The 21,267-nt window shown below is 40.9% G+C and overlaps 1 protein-coding gene across 2 annotated transcripts; it reads right to left on the bottom strand.

The window, feature by feature from the left end:
• Positions 1–10: 10 nt before the first annotated feature.
• On the bottom strand, positions 11–21,110 carry LOC127508851 (gastrula zinc finger protein XlCGF8.2DB-like). 2 transcript variants are annotated; one of them, XM_051887296.1, is made up of 5 exons: positions 20,419–21,110; positions 20,060–20,207; positions 19,664–19,912; positions 19,174–19,366; positions 11–10,923 (listed from the first exon to the last, which is right to left on the bottom strand). In XM_051887296.1, the coding sequence occupies exons 4-5, from the start codon at positions 19,364–19,366 to the stop codon at positions 9,986–9,988; spliced, it is 1,131 nt and encodes a 376-aa protein (XP_051743256.1). In that variant the 5' UTR covers positions 19,664–19,912; positions 20,060–20,207; positions 20,419–21,110; the 3' UTR covers positions 11–9,985. The 2 variants fall into 2 exon arrangements, with proteins under 2 accessions (XP_051743256.1, XP_051743257.1); XM_051887297.1 differs by lacking the exons at positions 19,664–19,912; positions 20,060–20,207.
• Positions 21,111–21,267: the final 157 nt, after the last annotated feature.

The following is a 21,267-nucleotide window of genomic DNA, read 5'->3' as shown; positions in this document are numbered from 1 at the left end:
ATACTCCAGATTTCCAAAAAACAAAACTTTAATCCAGTTGATATAGGCTAAAACAATCTTGGGATGCTGTTTGAGAAGAGTGTTTATGTATGTGTGTTGTTTCCAACAAAGAAATGTAGAAAATAGGTTATACACTATCACTGAATTAAATGACATAGGCTATAAATCATATTTCTTATCAATATACATTGAGTGAGTGAAACAAACACTGAAACTGCGATGATTAAAATGGCGTCTTAAAGATACACAATAAGGTGCAAACAGAATACTATACAGTGACATCAAAATTAGTTTTAATAAGCAATAAGTTTAGTATCACACCGAACTATTGCGGTCGTGAAACTGTGGTGAGTCCTGCACTAGTCAGAACGATAACAGATACACTTTCAAGCAAAATAATCATATTCAAGCATTTAACAGTTAAGTTAATTACTTGACGCACACAATACTGCACAAAATAAAGCGATCACGAAGACTCTCTCTGTCCGAAACTCGTACAATCTGGGCCAATATGAACTAATACAGTAAAGTGTAAATTTACCGCACATCATCAGTTATATTTGGTAACATACTGACATCTGTTGACACATTTGTGTAATTTACAGCAGAGATTAAGTCGTGATCACGAAAAAACAACTTTTGTTATCTCGTGATCACGACAAAACAAGATAAAAAAAATAAATAGATGGCCGTTTAGGGCTTCCGTACCTTAGAGCGTTCCATGTATTTTTCAAACGACGCAAGAGCGCCTCAGTTGATACTTAATATGTATTTGTGTCATAATCTGTATAGTATAATTTTATAAAACATTAGGTGTTTTCTATATGCGGTGTGTCGCAGCGGCAGGCAGTATGGATGAATTATGGACACGCTTTGTTGATCTGAGCGGTGGCTGCGTATCCGTCAGAAATCTCTCTCTCTTTGCTTAAATGCCGAGGTATTCATTAACAGGAGCGTAAGACACTTTGCAGTGTGGTGGTCAGCCATTGACGTAGCGGAACTTTGAGTTCACTACCGAGAAGTGAACGTTCTTCACGCTATCGCGGCCATACGTTTCATTGTGTTATCTGTGAGGACCGACAGTCGGTTGCATGCTGCGAAGTGATGTTATGGGATTCACTGTCAATTGCATCAACTGACATAACCATTGCATATGAGACAAAGATATAATAGTAATGCATTAGCATGCAACTCAAACAGATAGAATATTAATTAAAAATATTGAGTTTCTATTGAAATCTCATTCATATTATGACGTGTAAATCTAAATGTTTCACAGTATTGCTCAACCTCAACAACTCTTCAAGGCTAATGTTTCATGTACCTACGTGTTTCGGGCTGGGTCAGCTGATGCACATTGGAGTCATGCCCATTAATTTCCGTTCATCCGAACGAGTTTACTTTAGGAGTATACCGGGTTTGACAATGACATTATCAAATGATGCTACATCATTATACTATTATTTGCTCAGGCGGTCGTGGAGGGTTTCTTATCTCTATTAGCCTGCAACGTTTTACCATTGTTAAAGCCACACATAATGCACATTCTAATTGGTATGTTTGAGCCTTTTGGCTCAGACACACATAGTCATAGGCCACTAGAGCTAAGCCATTGGGTGTGGTAGCCCAGGCACACATAGCCATATTGTTCACTAGAGCTAAGCCTTACAGCCCAGAATTACTTAGTTGTGGCAAAAATGGGCCAGGCACACATAGATAGCATACACGCACTTCCTATGGCTCTTCGGAGCAGCAGCAGTACATATGTTTTGGCGGTAGATCTGCTGGGGGGTGAGGGTGAATCATCATCTTGCCCTCTGCATTGATGGGGGATCTCTGACATACAGTACACTGGGCTTGTATTGTCTAATATCATGTCACCTACTTTGTTGGGGGGTTATTCATGTACGCTATATTGTACAGCAGCAGCATGTCTTACTTGCTCACAGCAGCGTGTCGTGTATGTATTGGCAGTAGCAAGTCCCGTACTTGCTCTGCAGCAGCAGCAGCAGCAATAATCAACAGCAGCAGCAGCGTAGCAGCTCTATTCCGCCAAGACCAAATTTATCTACATTGTCATATCCATTACCATGCAAACACTGCATGACAGTGTTGTTGTCATGACAGAACTCCCTTTTATGTTCAAATCAAAGTTGAACAATGATGGAGAGACTCAAGAAGTGACAACATGTAGAACGCAACAAGACGTTTCTGAATGGTTAGTTGCTTATTTTATGTAGCTGATATGGGATATCTTAAAGCATTGAGCATTGATTAGTATATCTGTACTGATAATCTATAAATTGCTGGTGTGGGAACTGTTGTAAAATGCCTACAGAGTCAGAGAATATATGCTGCATGAAGATATAATAGTTTAGTTACAGTTATAACTTATGTTGTCATCTTGTTTTTATGACATGCTATTGCATTTTTGTTACATACTGTATTGTTACATACTGTATTGCAATAACATGGCCCTTTGTTGTGTGTTCTTGGGGGCGGGGTTTATGTAAATTCTAGGGTTAGTGATGTCACAAACCCAGGAAGAAGCTTGTTTTAGTCCCAACCAGCAGTTTGTTGTAGTCTTTAAACAGAATTCTTTAAAAGACAATATCTCCCTTTTGCATTGAACCTTGAGCGTCGTAACTTTGCAGATGTTGTTTATGATCAAACAGCAACATTACACACTAACTAAAGTTAAAAAAGTGAAATCATACTTAACCACCCCTTTAATTCTTTTTTAATCATATTTGAATAAAGGGTGAATATGTACAATTTCCTAAGAAAACATCACTTTTGGTCACTACTATTTGACAGTTAATTGACTTTAACTGACCATCAAACGATGCAGCAAAAGGAAGCTGTCTTTATGAGGATTTGGGGTTTTCCTGGAGTTGTTGGAGCCATTCATGAAACTCGTGTTCCATCACAGAAAATGATTCCACAGCAACAGTGCTAAATTGAGAATTTTGCACAATGCAAAGCCATTTCTTTTAAAAATAAATTCATTAATGATTTTATTATAATTGCATTAAATAATTGGTCTCACGCTGCTGTTACTTCACCCTTGCAGTCTCACTATTGGCTGAGGGCGGCCATTTTGAGATGACATTATTGTAGTCCTTAGTTCACAACACTTAAGTACCACCTCAATCAGCACTTAAAAATTAGTCTTAGACTTCACTGAAAATTGTTTAGCTTTTTTTTTTTGAAAAGTCCTACTTTTTACTAAGAACATTTTGACATTTAAGTCAAAACTTAAGACTATTCTTAAGAGCATTTTTAAGAAATTTTATACTTACAGGCACAGTTCTCTTTCAGTAAGTCACGTTCGACGTACGTCAGAAGTAAACTGAAGAATTGGGACATCGCTAGAGAACCCTATCACCTTTGAGTGTAACTAAATGAGCCAATGGACATTGGCATGCGAGCTTTGCGTCACATGCACCGTCCCAGCAGCGCGGGTATAAATGCGGAAGTGAGAGCACTCACACTTTGTCTTTGCTTTGGAGCCAAGCATGCAAACTCTACGGGGTGGTTTCCCAGACAGGGTTTAAATTAAGCCAGGATAGGCCTTAATCTAGAATAGTTAATCGTGGCTTAAAAAATGGCTTTCTGGAACACAGATTAAGTACAGATTGCTAAAACCTGGACTATGGAGTCTTGAATTAAAATAAACTAGATTAATTTAAAACCATCTGTGCTAATCTGAATTAGCATGAGAGAGGGTGCCTAGAAAACATGGAATGAACCAAGAAAAGCTTAAAATTGCATGGAACTGAGAAGCAAATCCAAGGAAAACAATAAAAGCAGAAAAAGACTGCAATCCAAAAAAAAAAAAAAAACTACTAAACAAGAGACAGTTCTTTTAAAGCAAGCAAAATACAAAATACATCAGCTGTGAAAAAAAAGTAATGCCTGGAAATCTGTTTGTAATGAATTATTTTTAAATACATGAATTCTATATATATATATATATATATATATATATATATAATCATATGACTATTAATGCTTTTGTTTTGTTCTTTACATAGCAACAAACTAAACATAGCTATTTACAAATGTGATAATCAGTGTTGGCAGACTAGACATGATACTGGTTTGATCCAAAGCACTATCATAGTTGTTACTTCATTACATATAAAAAAAGACAATTCTTGTTAGCAGGTCCTCAACCCAAGCACAAGCTGTACACTTCACCACAACGGTAATCTCCAAAAAACACTAACATAGTCTTGTTTGATTGGGTTACTTGTCTGAAACATGTTATTTCAAAATGAAAACATCAAGTGAGTTCTAGTAACCATTTCAAGTCAATTTAACATGAAGCAATCACATTTGAACCAGAAACAAAGGTTTTAAATAAAGTGAACAGCATAAAAAAAAAAAAAGTATTAAAGCACTTTACAACGGTGGCCATGAGCTTTACAGAGCTTGAGTGGAACCCTCCACCGTGACCTGAGACCTCTTGGCAGGATGATTGGTTTCTCGGGGCGGCTCGCGCTGGTCCTCAGCATCCCACCCTGGTACCTTTCTTTCCGGAGGTGCATGAAGTGGTGACTAGATCATGGAAGATGCCTTATTGCGTCCGAACCTGGTCTGGTTCCTCCTCTACTTGGATGGCGGGGCAGCTAAGGGGTACGTAGTTGAGCGCACTGTCGCGATGCAATTGTGTCCGACGGACGCCGGCTGGCGGGGTGAACTGCGTCTCCCATCCCGGGCCTATAAATTCTCGTCTAACCTGACAGAGAAAGCTTACAGAGCCTGTGGACAGGCAGCCTCTGCCCTGCATGCCATGGCGCTGCTTCAGGTCTATCAGGCCAAGGCGCTCTTGGAAATGCCCCAGGGTAGTCTTGATAAACAGCTTCTGGGGAAGCTGCACACCGCCACCGACCTCGCTCTCCAGGCGACTAAGGTGATGGCGCATTTAGTTGGTCAAGTGAAGGCCACTCTTGAACCTGGCAGACATGAAGGAGACCGATAAATATCGGTCTCCTGGAGTCCCCCGTGTTGCAGGTCGACCTATTCACTGATGTCTGCTTCTGCGTGGTCGAGAGCTACTGGGTGAAGCTCTCGACCATGCAGAAGCAGACAGAGGCTATTAAGCACATCCTGCCCCACAGTAACTCCGCCTGCTCATCACCGAGGGCACCCGCCTGCACTGTCCTCCGCCCCTGTTAAGTCTGCAAAGCAGCAGCCTCCACCCGGCAGACAGCAGGGTGCTGGACACGGCGCCCAGCCCGCAGCCGAGCCAGGTGGACCTGAGACGGGCGACCTGAAGGAGAGGAATACAGCCCACAACCTCACAACTGTTAACAGGCAAGAATGTACTGGTCCATTCGGACAGCACTGCAGCTTTTGCGTAAATCAACCACCAGGGCGGTCTAGACTCCCGTCGCATGTTGCAGCTTGCCCGCCATCTCTTTTGGAATCAGAAGAATCTGAGGTCGCTTTTACCCCTTTTCCACCAAGGCAGTTTGAGTGCTGGTTCGGAGCCAGAGCCTAGTTTCAAATCAGTTCTTTGTATTTCAACACCCAAAGCACCAGCTCCAAACCAGGAAAAGTGGTTTGTAAGTAGCACCAAAACATTGCTCCTTGTACTTTTGGATCGTTCTCGCGGTGCTTTGACGTCCCGATCGCTCTGCTAGAAGCCATGCATCTCGAACAAGTTTGGTGTGTTTGAGGCTGCAGCGCTAGGCTTTGCTGTGAAATATGAGACGTATACAGTGACGTAAGACCTGGCTCTGTGCTGGCTCTCTAGCCCGTGGAAAGGCAAACCGGTTCTTAGAAGGCTCGTTAGTTGAACCAACTCCGAACTGGCACTAGCACTAGCTCTGAACTAGCACCCGGTTTGTGCTGGTGGAAAGGGGGTATTTGTGCCATTCACATCCCAGGTGTGCTCAACCATGCAGCCGACAAGCTCTCAGAGCAGCCTCCACTTCCGGGAGAATGGAGATTCCATCCCTAGGTGGTCCAGCTGATTTGGCAGTGGTTCGGACCGCTCAGATAAATCTGTTTGCCTCCCCGGACACAGCCCATTGACAGTTGTTTTACTCCCTGACCAAGGGCACTCTTGGCACGGATGCACTGGCACACAGCTGGCCCCGGGGTCTATACAAGTTTGCGTTTCCCCCAGTGAGCTTGCTCGCACAGCTTCTGTGTAAGGTCAGGGAGGACGAGGAGTCAGTTGAGTTAAAAGAGCTGTCCCTTAAGAAAGTACTCCTGGTTGCATTGACCTCCATCAAGAGGGTAGGGGACCAGCACGCATTTTCGGTTGACGAATCGAATCCACTGTTGAGGTGTTCAGTTTTATTTTGATTTTAGAAAATAAACATGATTTCTCATTAATCAAATCAATTGTTTATTTTTACTGGCATTTCTCTCAGGTGTCGAGGACTAGTGCATCTTTGAGCCTACATTTAGCATGAGTAAAATACTTCAGTAATATTAAAATCAGATGCTCCAAGATTTTTACTCAAGTTGTATTAGAATGTCACTTTTAACTTGTACAGGGTTTCTACAGGTTTCATGAAATCTAATTTAATGCTTTTTAATACCAACTTTTAAATATTTTAATGCCATATATATATATGTCGCTAAATGTTGATAGATGACGACATACGGCAATTAGAAAATGAATCATGTGATTGTTGTATTCGAATTCTGCCAAGTGTCAGCCCTTTACATTTGTTTGCTTCTCTGGTGCTACCCTTTTGCTCACATAATATATTTTAATACAGCCAAATTCCCAATAAAATTGTTTCATCTATATATTTTTTCTGTTTTTATTGTCAGACAATATGAAATGGTGACTGAAACACGGCCCATTAAGCTTACATACAAGACTTGACATTAAGCCTTGTCATGTGGACACGCGTAAATCGGTCATTGACTTGTATGAGTTCACTTGCATTTTCGATTTTTTTTTTTTTTTTTTGTGGTAGTGGAAATATAAATTTGTTCTGAAACAATATCCTTTCAGAATATTGCAGCTTTGACATATGTAAATCTGCATATTTTTGATTGATTACAACTGCATTAATTAATGTTATGGGATTGTTTTAAATGTTTTTTGAAAATACAAATATAAAATGTTGGGGGGGAAATGATACTTTTAAAAATTAAACTAAACCACCAGTAGGTGGCGGCAAGTAACCGTCTTAATGAGTGGGTCATTGATTCATTCATTCAAACGATTCATTCCAATGGCTGATTCATTCAAGAATGAGGCAGTTGATTACGAATGGGTCATATACCCTGCGTTCCATTCGGAAGGGCTCATCCCTATGCCCTAATCCCTTTAAAGGGTTTACCCTCCGGAGTGAGAGCTTCGAAGGGATGAAGGGTGTAGGGGTCAAAAAAACTATTTTTTTTTGGAACGCACTTCTTCTTCATCTTAACGAGACAATCAAGGAGGAGTAGATTGTGCAAGCTGCGCTCTTTGTTTAACGTTAGTCTATTTATTTATTTATTTAAATTTATCGCACCATAATGTATATTGTGTCTATGTATTTTAAAGATTTGAATGGACTGATAAAGGGAGCTGTAAAGTATTTTTGTTAAAGTACAATGTCGTTTTGACTAAACCTAATGTACCAAATCTAACTCATATAAATATTACAGTATAGAAAAATATTATACATAAAATCGAACTCCAAGCCTACTGTACCCATTCTGTGACGTCAAACAACTTCTCTGTGCAAAGGATCATGGAGGGCGATATATCCCGTTTGGAACGCACCGTTAATCTTTGACTCAACCGATTCATTCAAAACGCTGAATGATTCAGTGATGAAAACAAGGATGAGTGTTGTGCTTTGCTGTGATCTTTGTTTGAAACTATTTTTGCTGCTAAAATAGAACAAAAGCAGTCAATGTTCCTTCTAAAATGTAAGTGACTTAATATTAACTACTTGTTAATTGAACTGTTGTATGAAATCAGTGTCACGTTTTTAATCGTGATGGTAGCCTATTTAGGAAAACAGCATTCTTGGTCGTGTGATTTTGCTTACCAGTATATAAAACTATAAAAAAAAAAAAAGCTTACAAAGTTATAAAAACTCCACATTTTGAATTTTTACCGCAGTATGTTTAACTGAGTTTTGTGATGGAAATTTTAAACTAATTAATAATGAACTAACATTTCTTTTCTTCTACAGGCCTAATAATGCTAACTCTGAAATAAGGAAATAGTCACTAGGACTGAGTGTTGTAACAAGTGGAAAAATTCTGCTGTGCTGGCTAGACAGCATCCTTCTAAAGATAAAAAATAGTCTTTGAAAATTTTTGTTTTAACCTATTGAGTAATATGAACTATTAACCCGGTGATATTTTTTGATGATCCTGTGATTCAGTTGTTCTAATCTAAATTTACTCCGGCAGTAAGCGGGACAGAGGAACTGAGATGTTTTTCTTAAATCTGAACCAATCATATTAAGACTGATGATAATGAGTAATAGATCATGCTATACTGACTGTGTGATGTACCTGAAATCCTATAAAACCTGCTGTATTCCTTTGTTCAGAGAGAGATTCTCTGGAATTGATGAGAACTCTCCCGGCCGTGATTAAAGCATATTCTGAGGCATAGTCTGGAGTCTGTTTGGTTTTTAGGCTGCGCAGCAAACTAACTAAGCACTAGAGATCTTACTTCTATACTATAGTAATAGTGTTTAGTGGAGGTGAGGAGCACTAAAGAGCTTAGAACCAGGTGATAGTGCCCCAAAACAGGCCGAGATGTCGGCCGACTCGAACAGGTATTGAAGTACGCTTAGTAGAGTATAAATTTATAGATTGATGGTGTCTGGGACACCCGGTTTAACTTAGGTCAGGTGCGTAGGGAAAAAGCTACCACAGTTTCTTTTTGTGTGTGCTTCGCTCATGTTTCCATTTCTCCTCGAGATGGTGCGCGAGCCTCAACAGCGCAACCTTGTTATCGTCAGTACATTATACAGCCTATTATTATCCACTATCTATCGCCACTTACACTAAATGTAATAAAATCAGTCATACTCGCATTTTGGTGATTCCCAAGTTGCTGTTTTTTTGGGGGGGGGGTTTTCCAGGTATTGACGTTTTAATCAGGTCCCTGTCTGGTCAGGAAAGTAAAGTTCGAGCCCTGACATTTTAAACCAGCACTAAAATCCTGATTTATAATTGAGACGTTGTCTGACAAAATCACCATACACATAAGATAAAGACAGTTTCTGTGATTTAGGCTATATGTACACGTAAAATGATCACTCAGGTTAGAAGCAATAGTATCTATTTTATTTGTTCTCTGACAGAGCGCACATCCTCAACTGAATGCGCTGCTGAATCAGAGAGGTGCGGCAGCGGCAGGAAAGCAAGATCTCGCGCTCGTGCGGTAGTACCAGGGGGTCTCGGAAGCTAGATCAGGTTAACAAGTCACTATATTCGTCACAACACGCTTTCTTCTTAGAAAAAAGTCACAAAAGGGGACTAAAAAGGCACCAAGTTGGCAAAACTGATGCAGCCTTCTGTCTACAGGTCCCAGCCCGCCACAGTCCGAAACGGCGTTACGCCAATTTTGCACAGGCCGGAGGCAATTACCAAACTGGTTCCGTGTGCGTATCACACCAATGTACATTTTGCGACAGCAAATCAAAGTTATTAATTATTTAGGCTTTATTCAAAATAAACTGGTAGTATTATTTTTCTTCAAAACTATATATAAAAAATGTAATGCCTGTAGAAATGAAATTTAATGCTTTTTAATGCCATTTAAGGCCTTAATTTTCGCAAAATCCATTTAATGACTTTTAATGCTTTTTAACGCCCCACGGATACCCTGTTGTAATGGGAGTAATTTTTGCTGTCAGGTATCTGTGCTTTTACTCAAGAATGGTTTTCAGATACTCTTTACACCTCTGCTCTTTCCACAGTGACGACTTCTAAAACCGTTCTCTTTCGAGTGAATCCTCATGTGGACCTTAAGGTCACCTTTAAATCTGAAACTCTTTCAACACTGATCACATGTAAATGGCTTCTCTCCAGTGTGAATATTCATGTGTTTCCTAAGGTTTCGTTCCCGTGTGAAGCCATTCCCGCACAGAGTGCAGGTGTAAGGCTTTTCTCCAGTGTGAATTCTCATGTGGACTTTAAGGTTTCCTTTATGTGTGAAACTCTGTCCACATTGCTGGCAGGTAAAAGGTTTTTCTCCAGTGTGAATTCTCATGTGGATTTCAAGGTTTCCTTTATGTGTGAAACTCTGTCCACATTGCTGGCAGGTGAAAGGTTTCTCTCCAGTGTGAATTCTCATGTGGATTTCAAGGTTTCCTTTTCCACTGAAACTCTTTCCACACTGTTTACAGGCGAATGGACTCTCTCCAGTGTGATTTCTCATGTGGACTATAAGGTTTCCTTTTACAGTGAAACTCTGTCCACACTCTTGACAGGTGTAAGGTTTTTCTCCAGTGTGAATTCTCATGTGGTCTTTAAGGATTCCTTTTTGACTGAAACTCTTTCCACATTGTTTGCAGGTATGAGGCTTTTCTCCAGTATGAATTCTCATGTGGACTTTAAGGTTTCCATTCACAGTAAAACTCTTTCCACATTGTTGGCAGGTGTAAGGCTTTTCTCCAGTGTGAATTCTCGTGTGGACTTGAAGGTTTTCTTCATGTGTGAAACTCTTTCCACACTGCTGGCAAGTGAAGGGACTCTCTCTAGTGTGAACTCTCAAGTGGACTTGAAGGTTTCTATGTTGGTCAAAACTCTTTCCACACTGTTGGCAGGTGAAATAACTTTTAGTTCCTGTCTTTTGAACTCTCTTTTGTGAGGAAGACTTTTTAGCCTGTATCAATCTTTCTCCAATCATGAAATCATGATGTTTATCGTAATGTTCTTTCTCTTCTTCCCTTTCATTAAGTTCATGACTCGCCACTTTCAGTGCCATCAGGTCTAGGACAAAAACAGACATAAAACAATTGAGACATTTAATGCATCAAAACCAAAAACCATCTCAGGTTACGTATGTAACCATAGTTCCATGAGAACCAGGGAACTTCAACTCTGCGTTGATTACGCAATGGGGGAACGTCACGTGACCACGGTGTCTGAAAGCCAACTATCCAACAACTCCAATCCCTATTGGCCGGTGACAGCCTATGACGTAATATGGCGCGACCCGGAGTATAAAGGAGTGCCTGGAGAAACAGTCAGCATCTATCGTCTTGAGGGACTGTTCTTCAGGCAGGCAGCCTGAAGCAGGGAACTATGGATATATACGTAACCTGAGACGTTCCCTTTCGAAAGGGAACTTCAACTCTGCGTTGATTACGCAATGGGGAACGATATACCCACGCTGCCATGCTTGAGGAGAGTGCATGCCAAATAATATGGCTTGACAAATGTAGGAAACGCTTAGCAACTCACCCAACTCACCAGGCTGTCAGTGACAGCATTCCCTATGGCCAACAGCCCAAGCTGAGCCTACAGAAGGCCTTCCAAAGAGAGAAGGCCTACTAAGGCCGCTAGAGGCGTCTGAGACCAACTTTTCCGCAGACAAAGTGTTTTCTTTAAGGGAATGAGGCCAGGGAACCGAAGGGAACCCCGTCCAGTCACTAGAAGGGAACGAACGTCACCCCAACGCCACCAGGGAGGCCGACCTGGTCTGTCATAGGACAAACTTAGTCTTGGCCAACCCTGTCTGAATACAGAATCTCCATAACGCACTCTTCATAGAAGAGAGCAGGTAAGAGTGACTACAGAAAGGCAGGAGCAACTCAGACCCACGCGTAGAGATGGGCATCGTGGAGAGCAGAACTCAGTGCTATGAACCCTCGTATTGAGGGGAGTAAAATCCGCTCATCCTAGGATCTACTCAGTGCTTAATGCACTGAGGAGGCTGTGCGCTGAACACCTGATCCTTCAGGAGAGCACAAACCAGCCTAGGGCTGAATCTTAGGAGGAGACCTGATTAAGGCCTACCACCATGATCAGCTTAGGGAGCTAAGCACTATTACGTACATAACCCAAAGGGGAAGTACAAAGCTCACCTAACAGGTAGAACCATGCAATGGGCACATACTCATGGAGGCCGAAGAAGGGCCTACAGCATGATAGTAGCTATATGTGAAACAGAAGTAGAACGTGGCCTGCAGGGGCCACCCTGAACACCTGTCTTGCTGGGGCAGACAGACAACTTCAATGGCAGAAGAGGCTGCAAAGTGTGACAATCCACCTAACATGACAATCCACCTAACACAATCCAACGAGCAGTGTACTCAGTAAAAGCACCTTTTACTCTTTAAAGCAAGAGGAGTACAGCGTACGCCAACACGTATTAAGGAAGGCCTGGATGGGCCTATAACCTTAACAGACACGTGGCATCAGCTCGTGGCAGTGTTTTAGGCACCAAGACCGATAAATAACCGAACCATAGGAGCTTAGATTTATCACCTGGACCTCTGGCCAACCAGAAGTGTATACAGATAATTCTCAGAGAGAAATATACACAAACATACACCAGTATGTTCAAAAAGACAGCCCATAGGGCCTAGCAACCTCTAAGACATATGGCGTAAGTCCAGTGGCCAAGTTTTAGGAGGCTGTGTGCTAGAAACCCTGATACAGGGGAGCACAAACCAGCCTAGGGCTGAACCTCAGGAAGAGGCCTCATGGAAGCCTACAACCCATGATCAGCTTAGGGAGCTAAGCACTATTACACAAACCACCCTAACAGGGAAGTACAAAGCTCAACCTAACAGGTAGACCATACTGTGGGCACATAATCATAGAGGCCAGAAAGGGGCCTACATCATGATAATAGCTTTATATGGAGCATGACTCCCATATGAAAGCATTTCATCATATTAGAAGGACATTCAATGGTGGCCTGTGAGGGCCACCTTAAACACCTGTCTTGCTAGGAGCAGGACATATGACTCAATGACAGTAGTTAAACTGTAAAGTGCCCACATGACAATCCACCCAGACTCACCACCAAAACTCACCCTGAGGGGTCAGCCACTCAGAACAGTACTTGGAAAAAGCACCTTTTTACTCTCAAAGTGAGAGGAGTACATAACTGAACTCCAACATGCTACGCAGGAGGCCCATAGGGCCTACCTTAGTAAATACAGGTGCTGGTCATATAATTAGAATATTAAAAAGTTGATTTATTTCACTAATTCCATTCAAAAAGTGAAACTTGCTTATTATATTCATTCAGGAAAGGAAAATCCCAAATTCAATATCTCAGAAAATTAGAATATTGTGAAAAGGTTCAATATTGAAGACACCTGGTGCCACACTCTAATCAGCTAATTAACTCAAAACACCTGCAAAGGCCTTTAAATGGTCTCTCAGTCCAGTTCTGTAGGCTACACAATCATGGAGAAGACTGCTGACTTGACAGACTACCATTGACACCTTGCACAAGGAGGGCAAGACACAAAAGGTCATTGCAAAAGAGGCTGGCTGTTCACAGAGCTCTGTGTCCAAGCACATTAATAGAGAGGTGAAGGGAAGGAAAAGATGTGGTAGAAAAAAAGTGTACAAGCAATAGGGATAACCGCACCCTGGAGAGAATTGTGAAACAAAACCCATTCAAAAATGTGGGGGAGAATCACAAAGAGTGGACTGCAGCTGGAGTCAGTGCTTCAAGAACCACTACGCACAGATGTATGCAAGACATGGGTTTCAGCTGTCGCATTCCTTGTGTCAAGCCACTCTTGAACAACAGACTGCGTCAGAAGCGTCTCGCCTGGGCTAAAGACAAAAAGGACTGGACTGCTGCTGAGTGGTCCAAAGTTATGTTCTCTGATGAAAGTAAATTTTGCATTTCCTTTGGAAATCAGGGTCCCAGAGTCTAGAGGAAGAGAGGAGAGGCACACAATCCATGTTGCTTGAGGTCCAGTGTAAAGTTTCCACAGGCAGTGATGGTTTGGGGTGCCATGTCATCTGCTGGTGTTGGTCCACTGTGTTTTCTGAGGTCCAAGGTCAACGCAGCTGTATACCAGGAAGTTTTAGAGCACTTCATGCTTCCTGCTGCTGACCAACTTTATGGAGATGCAGATTTCATTTTCCAACAGGACTTGGCACCTGCACACAGTGCCAAAGCTACCAGTACCTGGTTTAAGGACCATGGAATCCCTGTTCTTAATTGGCCAGCAAACTCGCCTGACCTTAACCCCATAGAAAATCTATGGGGTATTGTGAAGAGGAAGATGCGATATGCCAGATCCAACAATGCAGAAGAGCTGAAGGCCACTATCAGAGCAACCTGGGCTCTCATATCACCTGAGCAGTGCCACAGACTGATCAACTCCATGCCACGCCGCATTGCTGCAGTAATTCAGGCAAAAGGAGCCCCAACTAAGTATTGAGTGCTGTACATGCTCATACTTTTCATGTTCATACTTTTCAGTTGGCCAAGATTGCTAAAAATCCTTTCTTTGTATTGGTCTTAAGTAATATTCTAATTTTCTGAGATACTGAATTTGGGATTTTCCTTAGTTGTCAGTTACAATCATCAATATTAAAAGAAATTTTAAAAAGACATTTGAAATATATCAGTCTGTGTGTAATGAATGAATATAATATACAAGTTTCACTTTTTGAATGGAATTATTTAACTTTTTGATGATATTCTAATTATATGACCAGCACCTGTACGTGGCATCAGCAGGTGGCGACCATAACAATACCAACCATTAGGCCATGCATTCAAAGATTTAGTTTCTAAAAAGGAATGCATATTACGCCACATACTCCACGAGAGGCCTGCTTAAGGCCTACTCAACAGAGGTGGGGCGTGGCCGATGGTGGTATTGGATTCACAAGCATCCTGCCAGCATGTCAGCTAAAAAAGGAGGCCTATAGGGCCTCCAAGTTCAGCAACAAGTGGCGTTCAGCCCGTTTGTCCATAAACTGTGCCAACATGTAAACTAAAAAGAGGCCTTATTAGGGCCTACCATAGTAAACACGTGGCATCAGCCAGTCCAAGACCATATCAACCATCAGGCCATGCATTCAGTGGAAAACCTTTCACGCACTACTGAAAGAAGGAATGCATATTACGCCGCCATACTCCACGAGAGGCCTGCTTAAAGCCTACTCAACAGAGGTGGGGCGTGGCCGATGGTGGTATGGGTTCTCGGATTCCCAGGCATCCTGCCAACAAGTCAGCTAAAAAAGGAGGCCCCGTGGCCCACAATCTCAGCAACAAGTGGCATTCAGCCTCTTTGCAGAATAAACACAAACTGTGCCAACATGTGAACTAAAATGGAGGCCTGTTGGGGCCTGCCATTCCAATGACATGTGGCTTCAGCTCGTGAAATAATGTAAACCATGTGAGTAAACTATGAACAGCTACCAGCAGTTAGAAATACAATTGCTAACTAGAAGGAGGCTAATTAACCATAAGAGCCTACAATCAAAATTATATGCAATATAGCTGTTAACAAGATCACAAAAGGGAGCTAATAGAAACCAGCTTTTCTCAAAAAGTGGTTCTATACTACCCTGAGTATGCAATCCAACAGGTGATGCGCTCAGTAACACCAATAAACCTACTAATGGGGAATATTAGGTCACCAATGTCTCCAATAGCGGCTACATGAAAAAGCCTGCTATTATGAGAACAGGTGCTAACCTGTGGCAGCATAAGTAAGCTCACATAGAATGTAGGGCAAAAGTCTAGAACTTCAAAGCAAACACAACGCTTTGATGCATATGCTATTTTCACAGAGGAAAATAATTTTCTCCCTACAGATTCTCAAATCTGTACTGAGCCATAGAGGACGAATGCTAAACACTAGCAACGTCAACTCAAACTTGATAGAAGAAAACAAGTAGCTCAGAGGAAAAAACACATTTTCCATAGCATAAAAGTTCTAGAAAGTGGGGCCTAGCACTACACAGCATGACTTATCTACGCAAAGATAAGGGCCTACCACCTGAGATAACAGTATCAGAAAGTCTAAAAACAGTCTACAACCTAGCTGTTAAACTCAACAATTGCACTTACATAGCAAGGGGATAATGGGCATACGGCCTAACAACTCCCTCGGGAGGAGGCCAGAACTAGGAACTATACAACCTGACAAGGGATAGTATACATAGGATGATATGTAAATAACACACCTAACCTAGCTCTAGCCTGGCCGCTAAGCTACGGGCCTTCTTACAGGGCCACAAGCCTAGTGAAACTTGGGCTACACCTCCAAATCTCATGGATAAGAGAAAGAAAGTGATGCACACAAGCAAACAATTTCAGGCGGCCGATTAGGGCCGACCTAAACATGCATATTAACTGAAGTGACGAGTGCTAACTCAAACTACTCTAGAAAACAGCAGATGAGAAGCTACTCTAAACAACAGGTGGCTAAGAGGCGGCCATTTTGTGGCCTGCACAATATATATTCTAGCCAGCCTATCAACTTCAGTTTGCCCAAAAAAACCCTACTTTTTCTCTGACTACATGCTCAGAAAACTATATAGAAAATAAGGTCTTATTTTAAACACATAAAATATTGCCCCTTCTGCGGCTCAAAGACCCAAGACTCCTAATGCTCCTCTTTACATGAAAGAATGGAATCTAAGGTTCTTTTAAGCCTAAAAGATCGTCTTACTACCAAACAGAAATAGCGGGCAGACAGAAATAATCACTATGGGCCCTGCCATCAGTCTGACCATAAGAAGCATCGGAGCATGATATATGTTTATATATATATATATATATATATATATATATACACACACATACATACATACATACAGGAGGTGGAAGAAGAAGAGGAGAGGGTAGATATAAATCGCCCTATGCAGTTGGGGAATCGATTACAAACACAACGGTGTTTACAATCGATCGCCCATCTCAATCTCGCTTCTTCCTCCTCCCGTCTGTCTGGGTTCAGATACAAAACTGAACGGCTAGGGGTTTTCCATGCCCTTGAATGAATGGAAAGCTTATGGGAGCTGCAACATTCATAGATAGAAAGGAACCGTTCGTCGAGCCAAACGCGTGCGGCCCCTTTCTTAACGCGCTCTCACGCCAGCTGCAGCCCGCCGAAAAGCACGTCCCAACAATACAGCAGCTCCGCACACACAACAGCCAGAGGAGTGCTCGCCGCCGAACGCAATGACGTCAAACACGAACGTCATCGTCATCCACTCATGCTCGTCAACCCCGGGGGAGTTGAGAGAGAATACAACGCTCTCTAACTTCCCAAAAAGCTCATCTGCGAGCCCTATGATTGCAGCTGCCATATTGCCTCAGAACAAACGGGGCCAGAATCACCAGGCACAGATGCGGACACCTCTTCCCTCGAGAAGAGTGCCGAACGAGAACGGAGCGTCCCGATAGGGAGACGCTCACAATAAACAACAGACAAACACACAGACAGCACCCTCAAGCACTGTCTATGCGCGCTCCTCTCCAGACAGAAAATGCCCAGAAAATGTGTATACCAAGTGTCAAACCCTGGGACACGAATAAACACACTCTCTTGAATGTTTGTAAGGCATATATAGAATCCCTTACCAGAGTTGATAAGGTCACGATCAAACAGGACAGGACCGAAAGACGATGAGATGCTGACTGTTTCTCCAGGCGCTCTTTTATACTCCGGGTCGCGCCATATTACGTCATAGGCTGTCGCCGGCCAATAGGGATTGGAGTTGTTGGATAGTTGGCTTTCAGACACCGTGGTTACGTGACGTTCCCCCATTGCGTAATCAACGCAGAGTTGAAGTTCCCTTTCAAAAGGGAAATGTATGCTCTACACCAGGGGTGTCTAAACTTTTTTAAAAGGGGGCAAGATTCGATATTGTGGACACATCTGGGGTTCCTTTTCTATATATATATATATATATATATATATATATATATATATATATATATATATATATAGTAGTTTGAGGTAGGACAGATATGTAAATTTATTACACAAACAATATCTGTAAAACTTTTAATCAACCTCGTTTTTAAAGGGCGAAATGTATATATTATTGTGTTAGAACTCTATTGTTATTTAAATTAAAAAGTACTCTAATTAGATCACCGCAGGTAAAACCACACATGGCACTTCACGACATGGTAAAAAGTAAAAATAATGTTTCAATATAGTTTGGCATAATAACTATGTTTTATTTCCTCTTTCCATATTGTGAATAATACATGTGTAACATGTTAATTTGCTTGTTACACAATGGATCCTAACTTATTGTAATAATTATTTGACGTAGCCTACTTTAACACTCAGAATTATTCCTTAGCATCCTCACATAGCCTACTAAACTGCATTTTTTAATTGTTTGCGTGCTGGAGGAAGCCTACGCTATTACGTCATGTGCAGAGTGATGTTAAGCTAGCTGGTGAGAGAAAATGGCACTATCAAAGAGTCTAAAGTGGAAAGTTGTCAGCGAAAATAGAGCGTACAAAAAAGAATGGAAAGACAACTATGCATTCATCCTACCTAGTTTTGTGAATGCAAAGCCAGTGTGCCTTATCTGCAACAAAGTTGTCGCTGTTTTCAAAGAATATAACACAGACACCAGACGGGAGCGGCGAGACGCTACAAAAGATGATAGATCCCGTTATAATCAGTGATAATGTCTACACTGGATGCGGTGCGGCGCGACAACACACTCCCGACAGTAAACGGATTCCCCGTTCTGTTTCTGACGTAGTCCAAGTGCTTTGCAATGGTCAGTTTGTTCAGTGTAGACAGCTTTTAACTGTTGCGGTGCGGCGCGTCTGGTGTAAGTTAGTAGACACGGTGATAATACGCCACCATGAGACGAAGATCTATTTCAGAACCAGCCGCTATTCAAATAATCTGGCTGCGGGCGCGGGCCAGATATTATTGCTGGCGGGCCAGTTTTGGCCCAATTGTGACCACTCCTTTATGGTATTTAGTCTATAAACACATTTAATATAAATACGAATGCACAAAACTGCAAGTTTGACAAAAATAAAGAACAAATTACAGACTATTTTTTTCTTTTGAGCATGAACAGAAAAAAATCTTTTCCATTGTTCTCTATTCAGAAGATATTGGGTTTATTGTTGCAGAAAATAATTGTTTTGTTTTGACTTCTGTAATATTTTCTAAGATTATATTTCTGTATATTCTCTATTTCTGTAGAGCTGGACATTTTAATAATGATCAAATGACTGAGTTCAGCTGTGAGAATAAAACCAACCTGTTTGTTCCTCAGTATCTTCATGTTTCACTCTGAATGTTTCTTCAATCTTAATTTCTTCAAACTCCTCTTTATTAAACTCAATCTTCATGTCTTCAGTCTCATCTTTAATATACTCCATCTTTATATCTTCAGTCTCATCTTTAATAATCACCATCTTTATGTCTTCAGTCTCATCTTTAATAAACGCCATCTTTAAGAAGAGAATAATTAACAGAGTTAATGGTCTTCAATGACATGGTTAGACAACAACACTAACGCTTAAAATTAATAAACTTCATATTTAGACATTTATGATCTACATTTGGTATTTAAAGAATTATAGATTATATTTAAATTATTACTCTTTGATGAAAACATGATTAGTTTGTTAGTGTTCTCGATCATGTTCACTGTTTGAGCAGCACGTGTCGTGATTCACTGAATCATTTCTCAAAGTATTTGATTCAGTTGACTCGGAGAAAAGTTCAGTTTCTCCATCATTACTCACCAGAGACTGAACTCGTGTTCATGATAAACTGATTTATGATATGTAGGCTGCGTCCGAAAACTGGAAAATGCTGCCTTCTGAGGACACATTTCAAGGTAGAAAGGCATCAAGGTACGTCTGAATCCAATGTTAGCTTCACTTCCCTCATGAGATCCCTTCCTCAGATCGATTTTTGAAGGAAGCATAGATGTATCCTTAGCTGCCTTTGATATCCCATAATCCTGTGCTTTCCATTCTGTGAAAGCTGAGCTAGAAAAATAAAGATGGCGTCTGAAAGTTGCGTTTGCTGCTCAGTTTGTGTATAAATGTAGGATTTTGACCAACATATTTCAATTTTGATACCATTTCTATCGAGAAATTACTAGTGTAGTAATTAATTATTTGTATAGTTCTCACCAAAGCTCATGCTATTTTGCTGTAGATCATTAAACTGTTACACTGTCTCAGAAGTCTGTCCGAAATCAGTTCAGTGAGGTGCCTTCATGCACAAACGCTGCCGTACAAGTCCTTCTCTTATAAGACAGTGAGGCAGCAAGACAGCTACCTAGATTTTCGGATGCAGCCATAGAGAGAGAAATGAGACGCAGGTTTACTGTTTCTCATCAGTGGATGAGCTTTACTCACACAAATATCCTTCATTACAGTTAGATAAAGAATTACAATTACATTAAATAGTAAATAAACTCATTTCACATCGCTGGTAAAACTACTAAAACTGTTTATTTCGATATAAACATAAAATTCTTAAAACAAACCTTTCCTCAGCAGATGCAGGATCGCGGCGCAGTCTTATGACGTCATGTCGTCACTCCAAAATAAAAGTCCTGTTCAGACGCTGCATTGTCTACAATCACAGAAGTGCATTGAAATCTAACTATTTTACCAGGTAATCTTTGTATTAAAATTAAAACAGTGACAAATATGATACAAACAAATGTGTTAAAAAGGTTGTTTGAGTTCATAAAGCAGAGTTCTGATTGAAACACATTTAAACTAAGTGTGTTTTACCAATATATAAAATGTGGACAAATTTTAGTTTAAACATGGGTACAAAAATGTGTAAAAAGTTATCTTTCAAGGATCAGTATAAGTAAAAGAAGCAATCAATATTAAATGTAATTCATTCAATACCAAAAATTATTGCTAAAAGGTTCAGTCAAATTAAAAATGTAATCTTTAACATATTTGTAATTAAATCAATAGCAATAAAGTCTTCAATGTCAAGGGTCATTTGTTGCTGTCTATGTAGCGATTCAAATTCTGTGATGCTCTTAAAAGAGACTGTCGGTTCTGTTTTGTGCTTTTATGTGGTTGTCAGGTTTGTTGTTTAGACAAAATCAAAAAGGAAGAAAAATAAATGATCACCAAATATCTATATTTCATAGGTGTGTACTACAGATGCGCGGATCACGGTATCCGCGGGGCGGTAATAAAAAATAACAGTCAATTAAATGCAGGTGGGTCACGGGCGGATGAGACATAAATCATGAATGTTTTGATTTTAAAGGGATAGTTCACCCAAAAATGAAAATGTGATGTTTATCTGCTTACCCCCAGGGCATCCAAGATGTAGGTGACTTTGTTTCTTCAGTAGAACACAAATG

Source organism: Ctenopharyngodon idella, chromosome 3 (assembly GCF_019924925.1).
Source record: "Ctenopharyngodon idella isolate HZGC_01 chromosome 3, HZGC01, whole genome shotgun sequence".
NCBI lineage: Eukaryota > Metazoa > Chordata > Actinopteri > Cypriniformes > Xenocyprididae > Ctenopharyngodon > Ctenopharyngodon idella.
Note: the sequence above shows the minus strand (reverse complement) of the source record. Positions and strands in the feature narration are given on the sequence as shown.

What these genes read in the sequence shown, in the direction of transcription:
- LOC127508851 (XM_051887296.1), bottom strand. Translation starts at nt 19,366, where the DNA reads ATGGCGTTTATTAAAGATGAGACTGAAGACATAAAGATGGTGATTATT. An exon ending in AGATACTGAGGAACAAACAG is followed by an intron (nt 10,924 to 19,173) that starts GTTGGTTTTATT and finishes TTTTTGTCCTAG; the next exon opens with ACCTGATGGCACTGAAAGTG.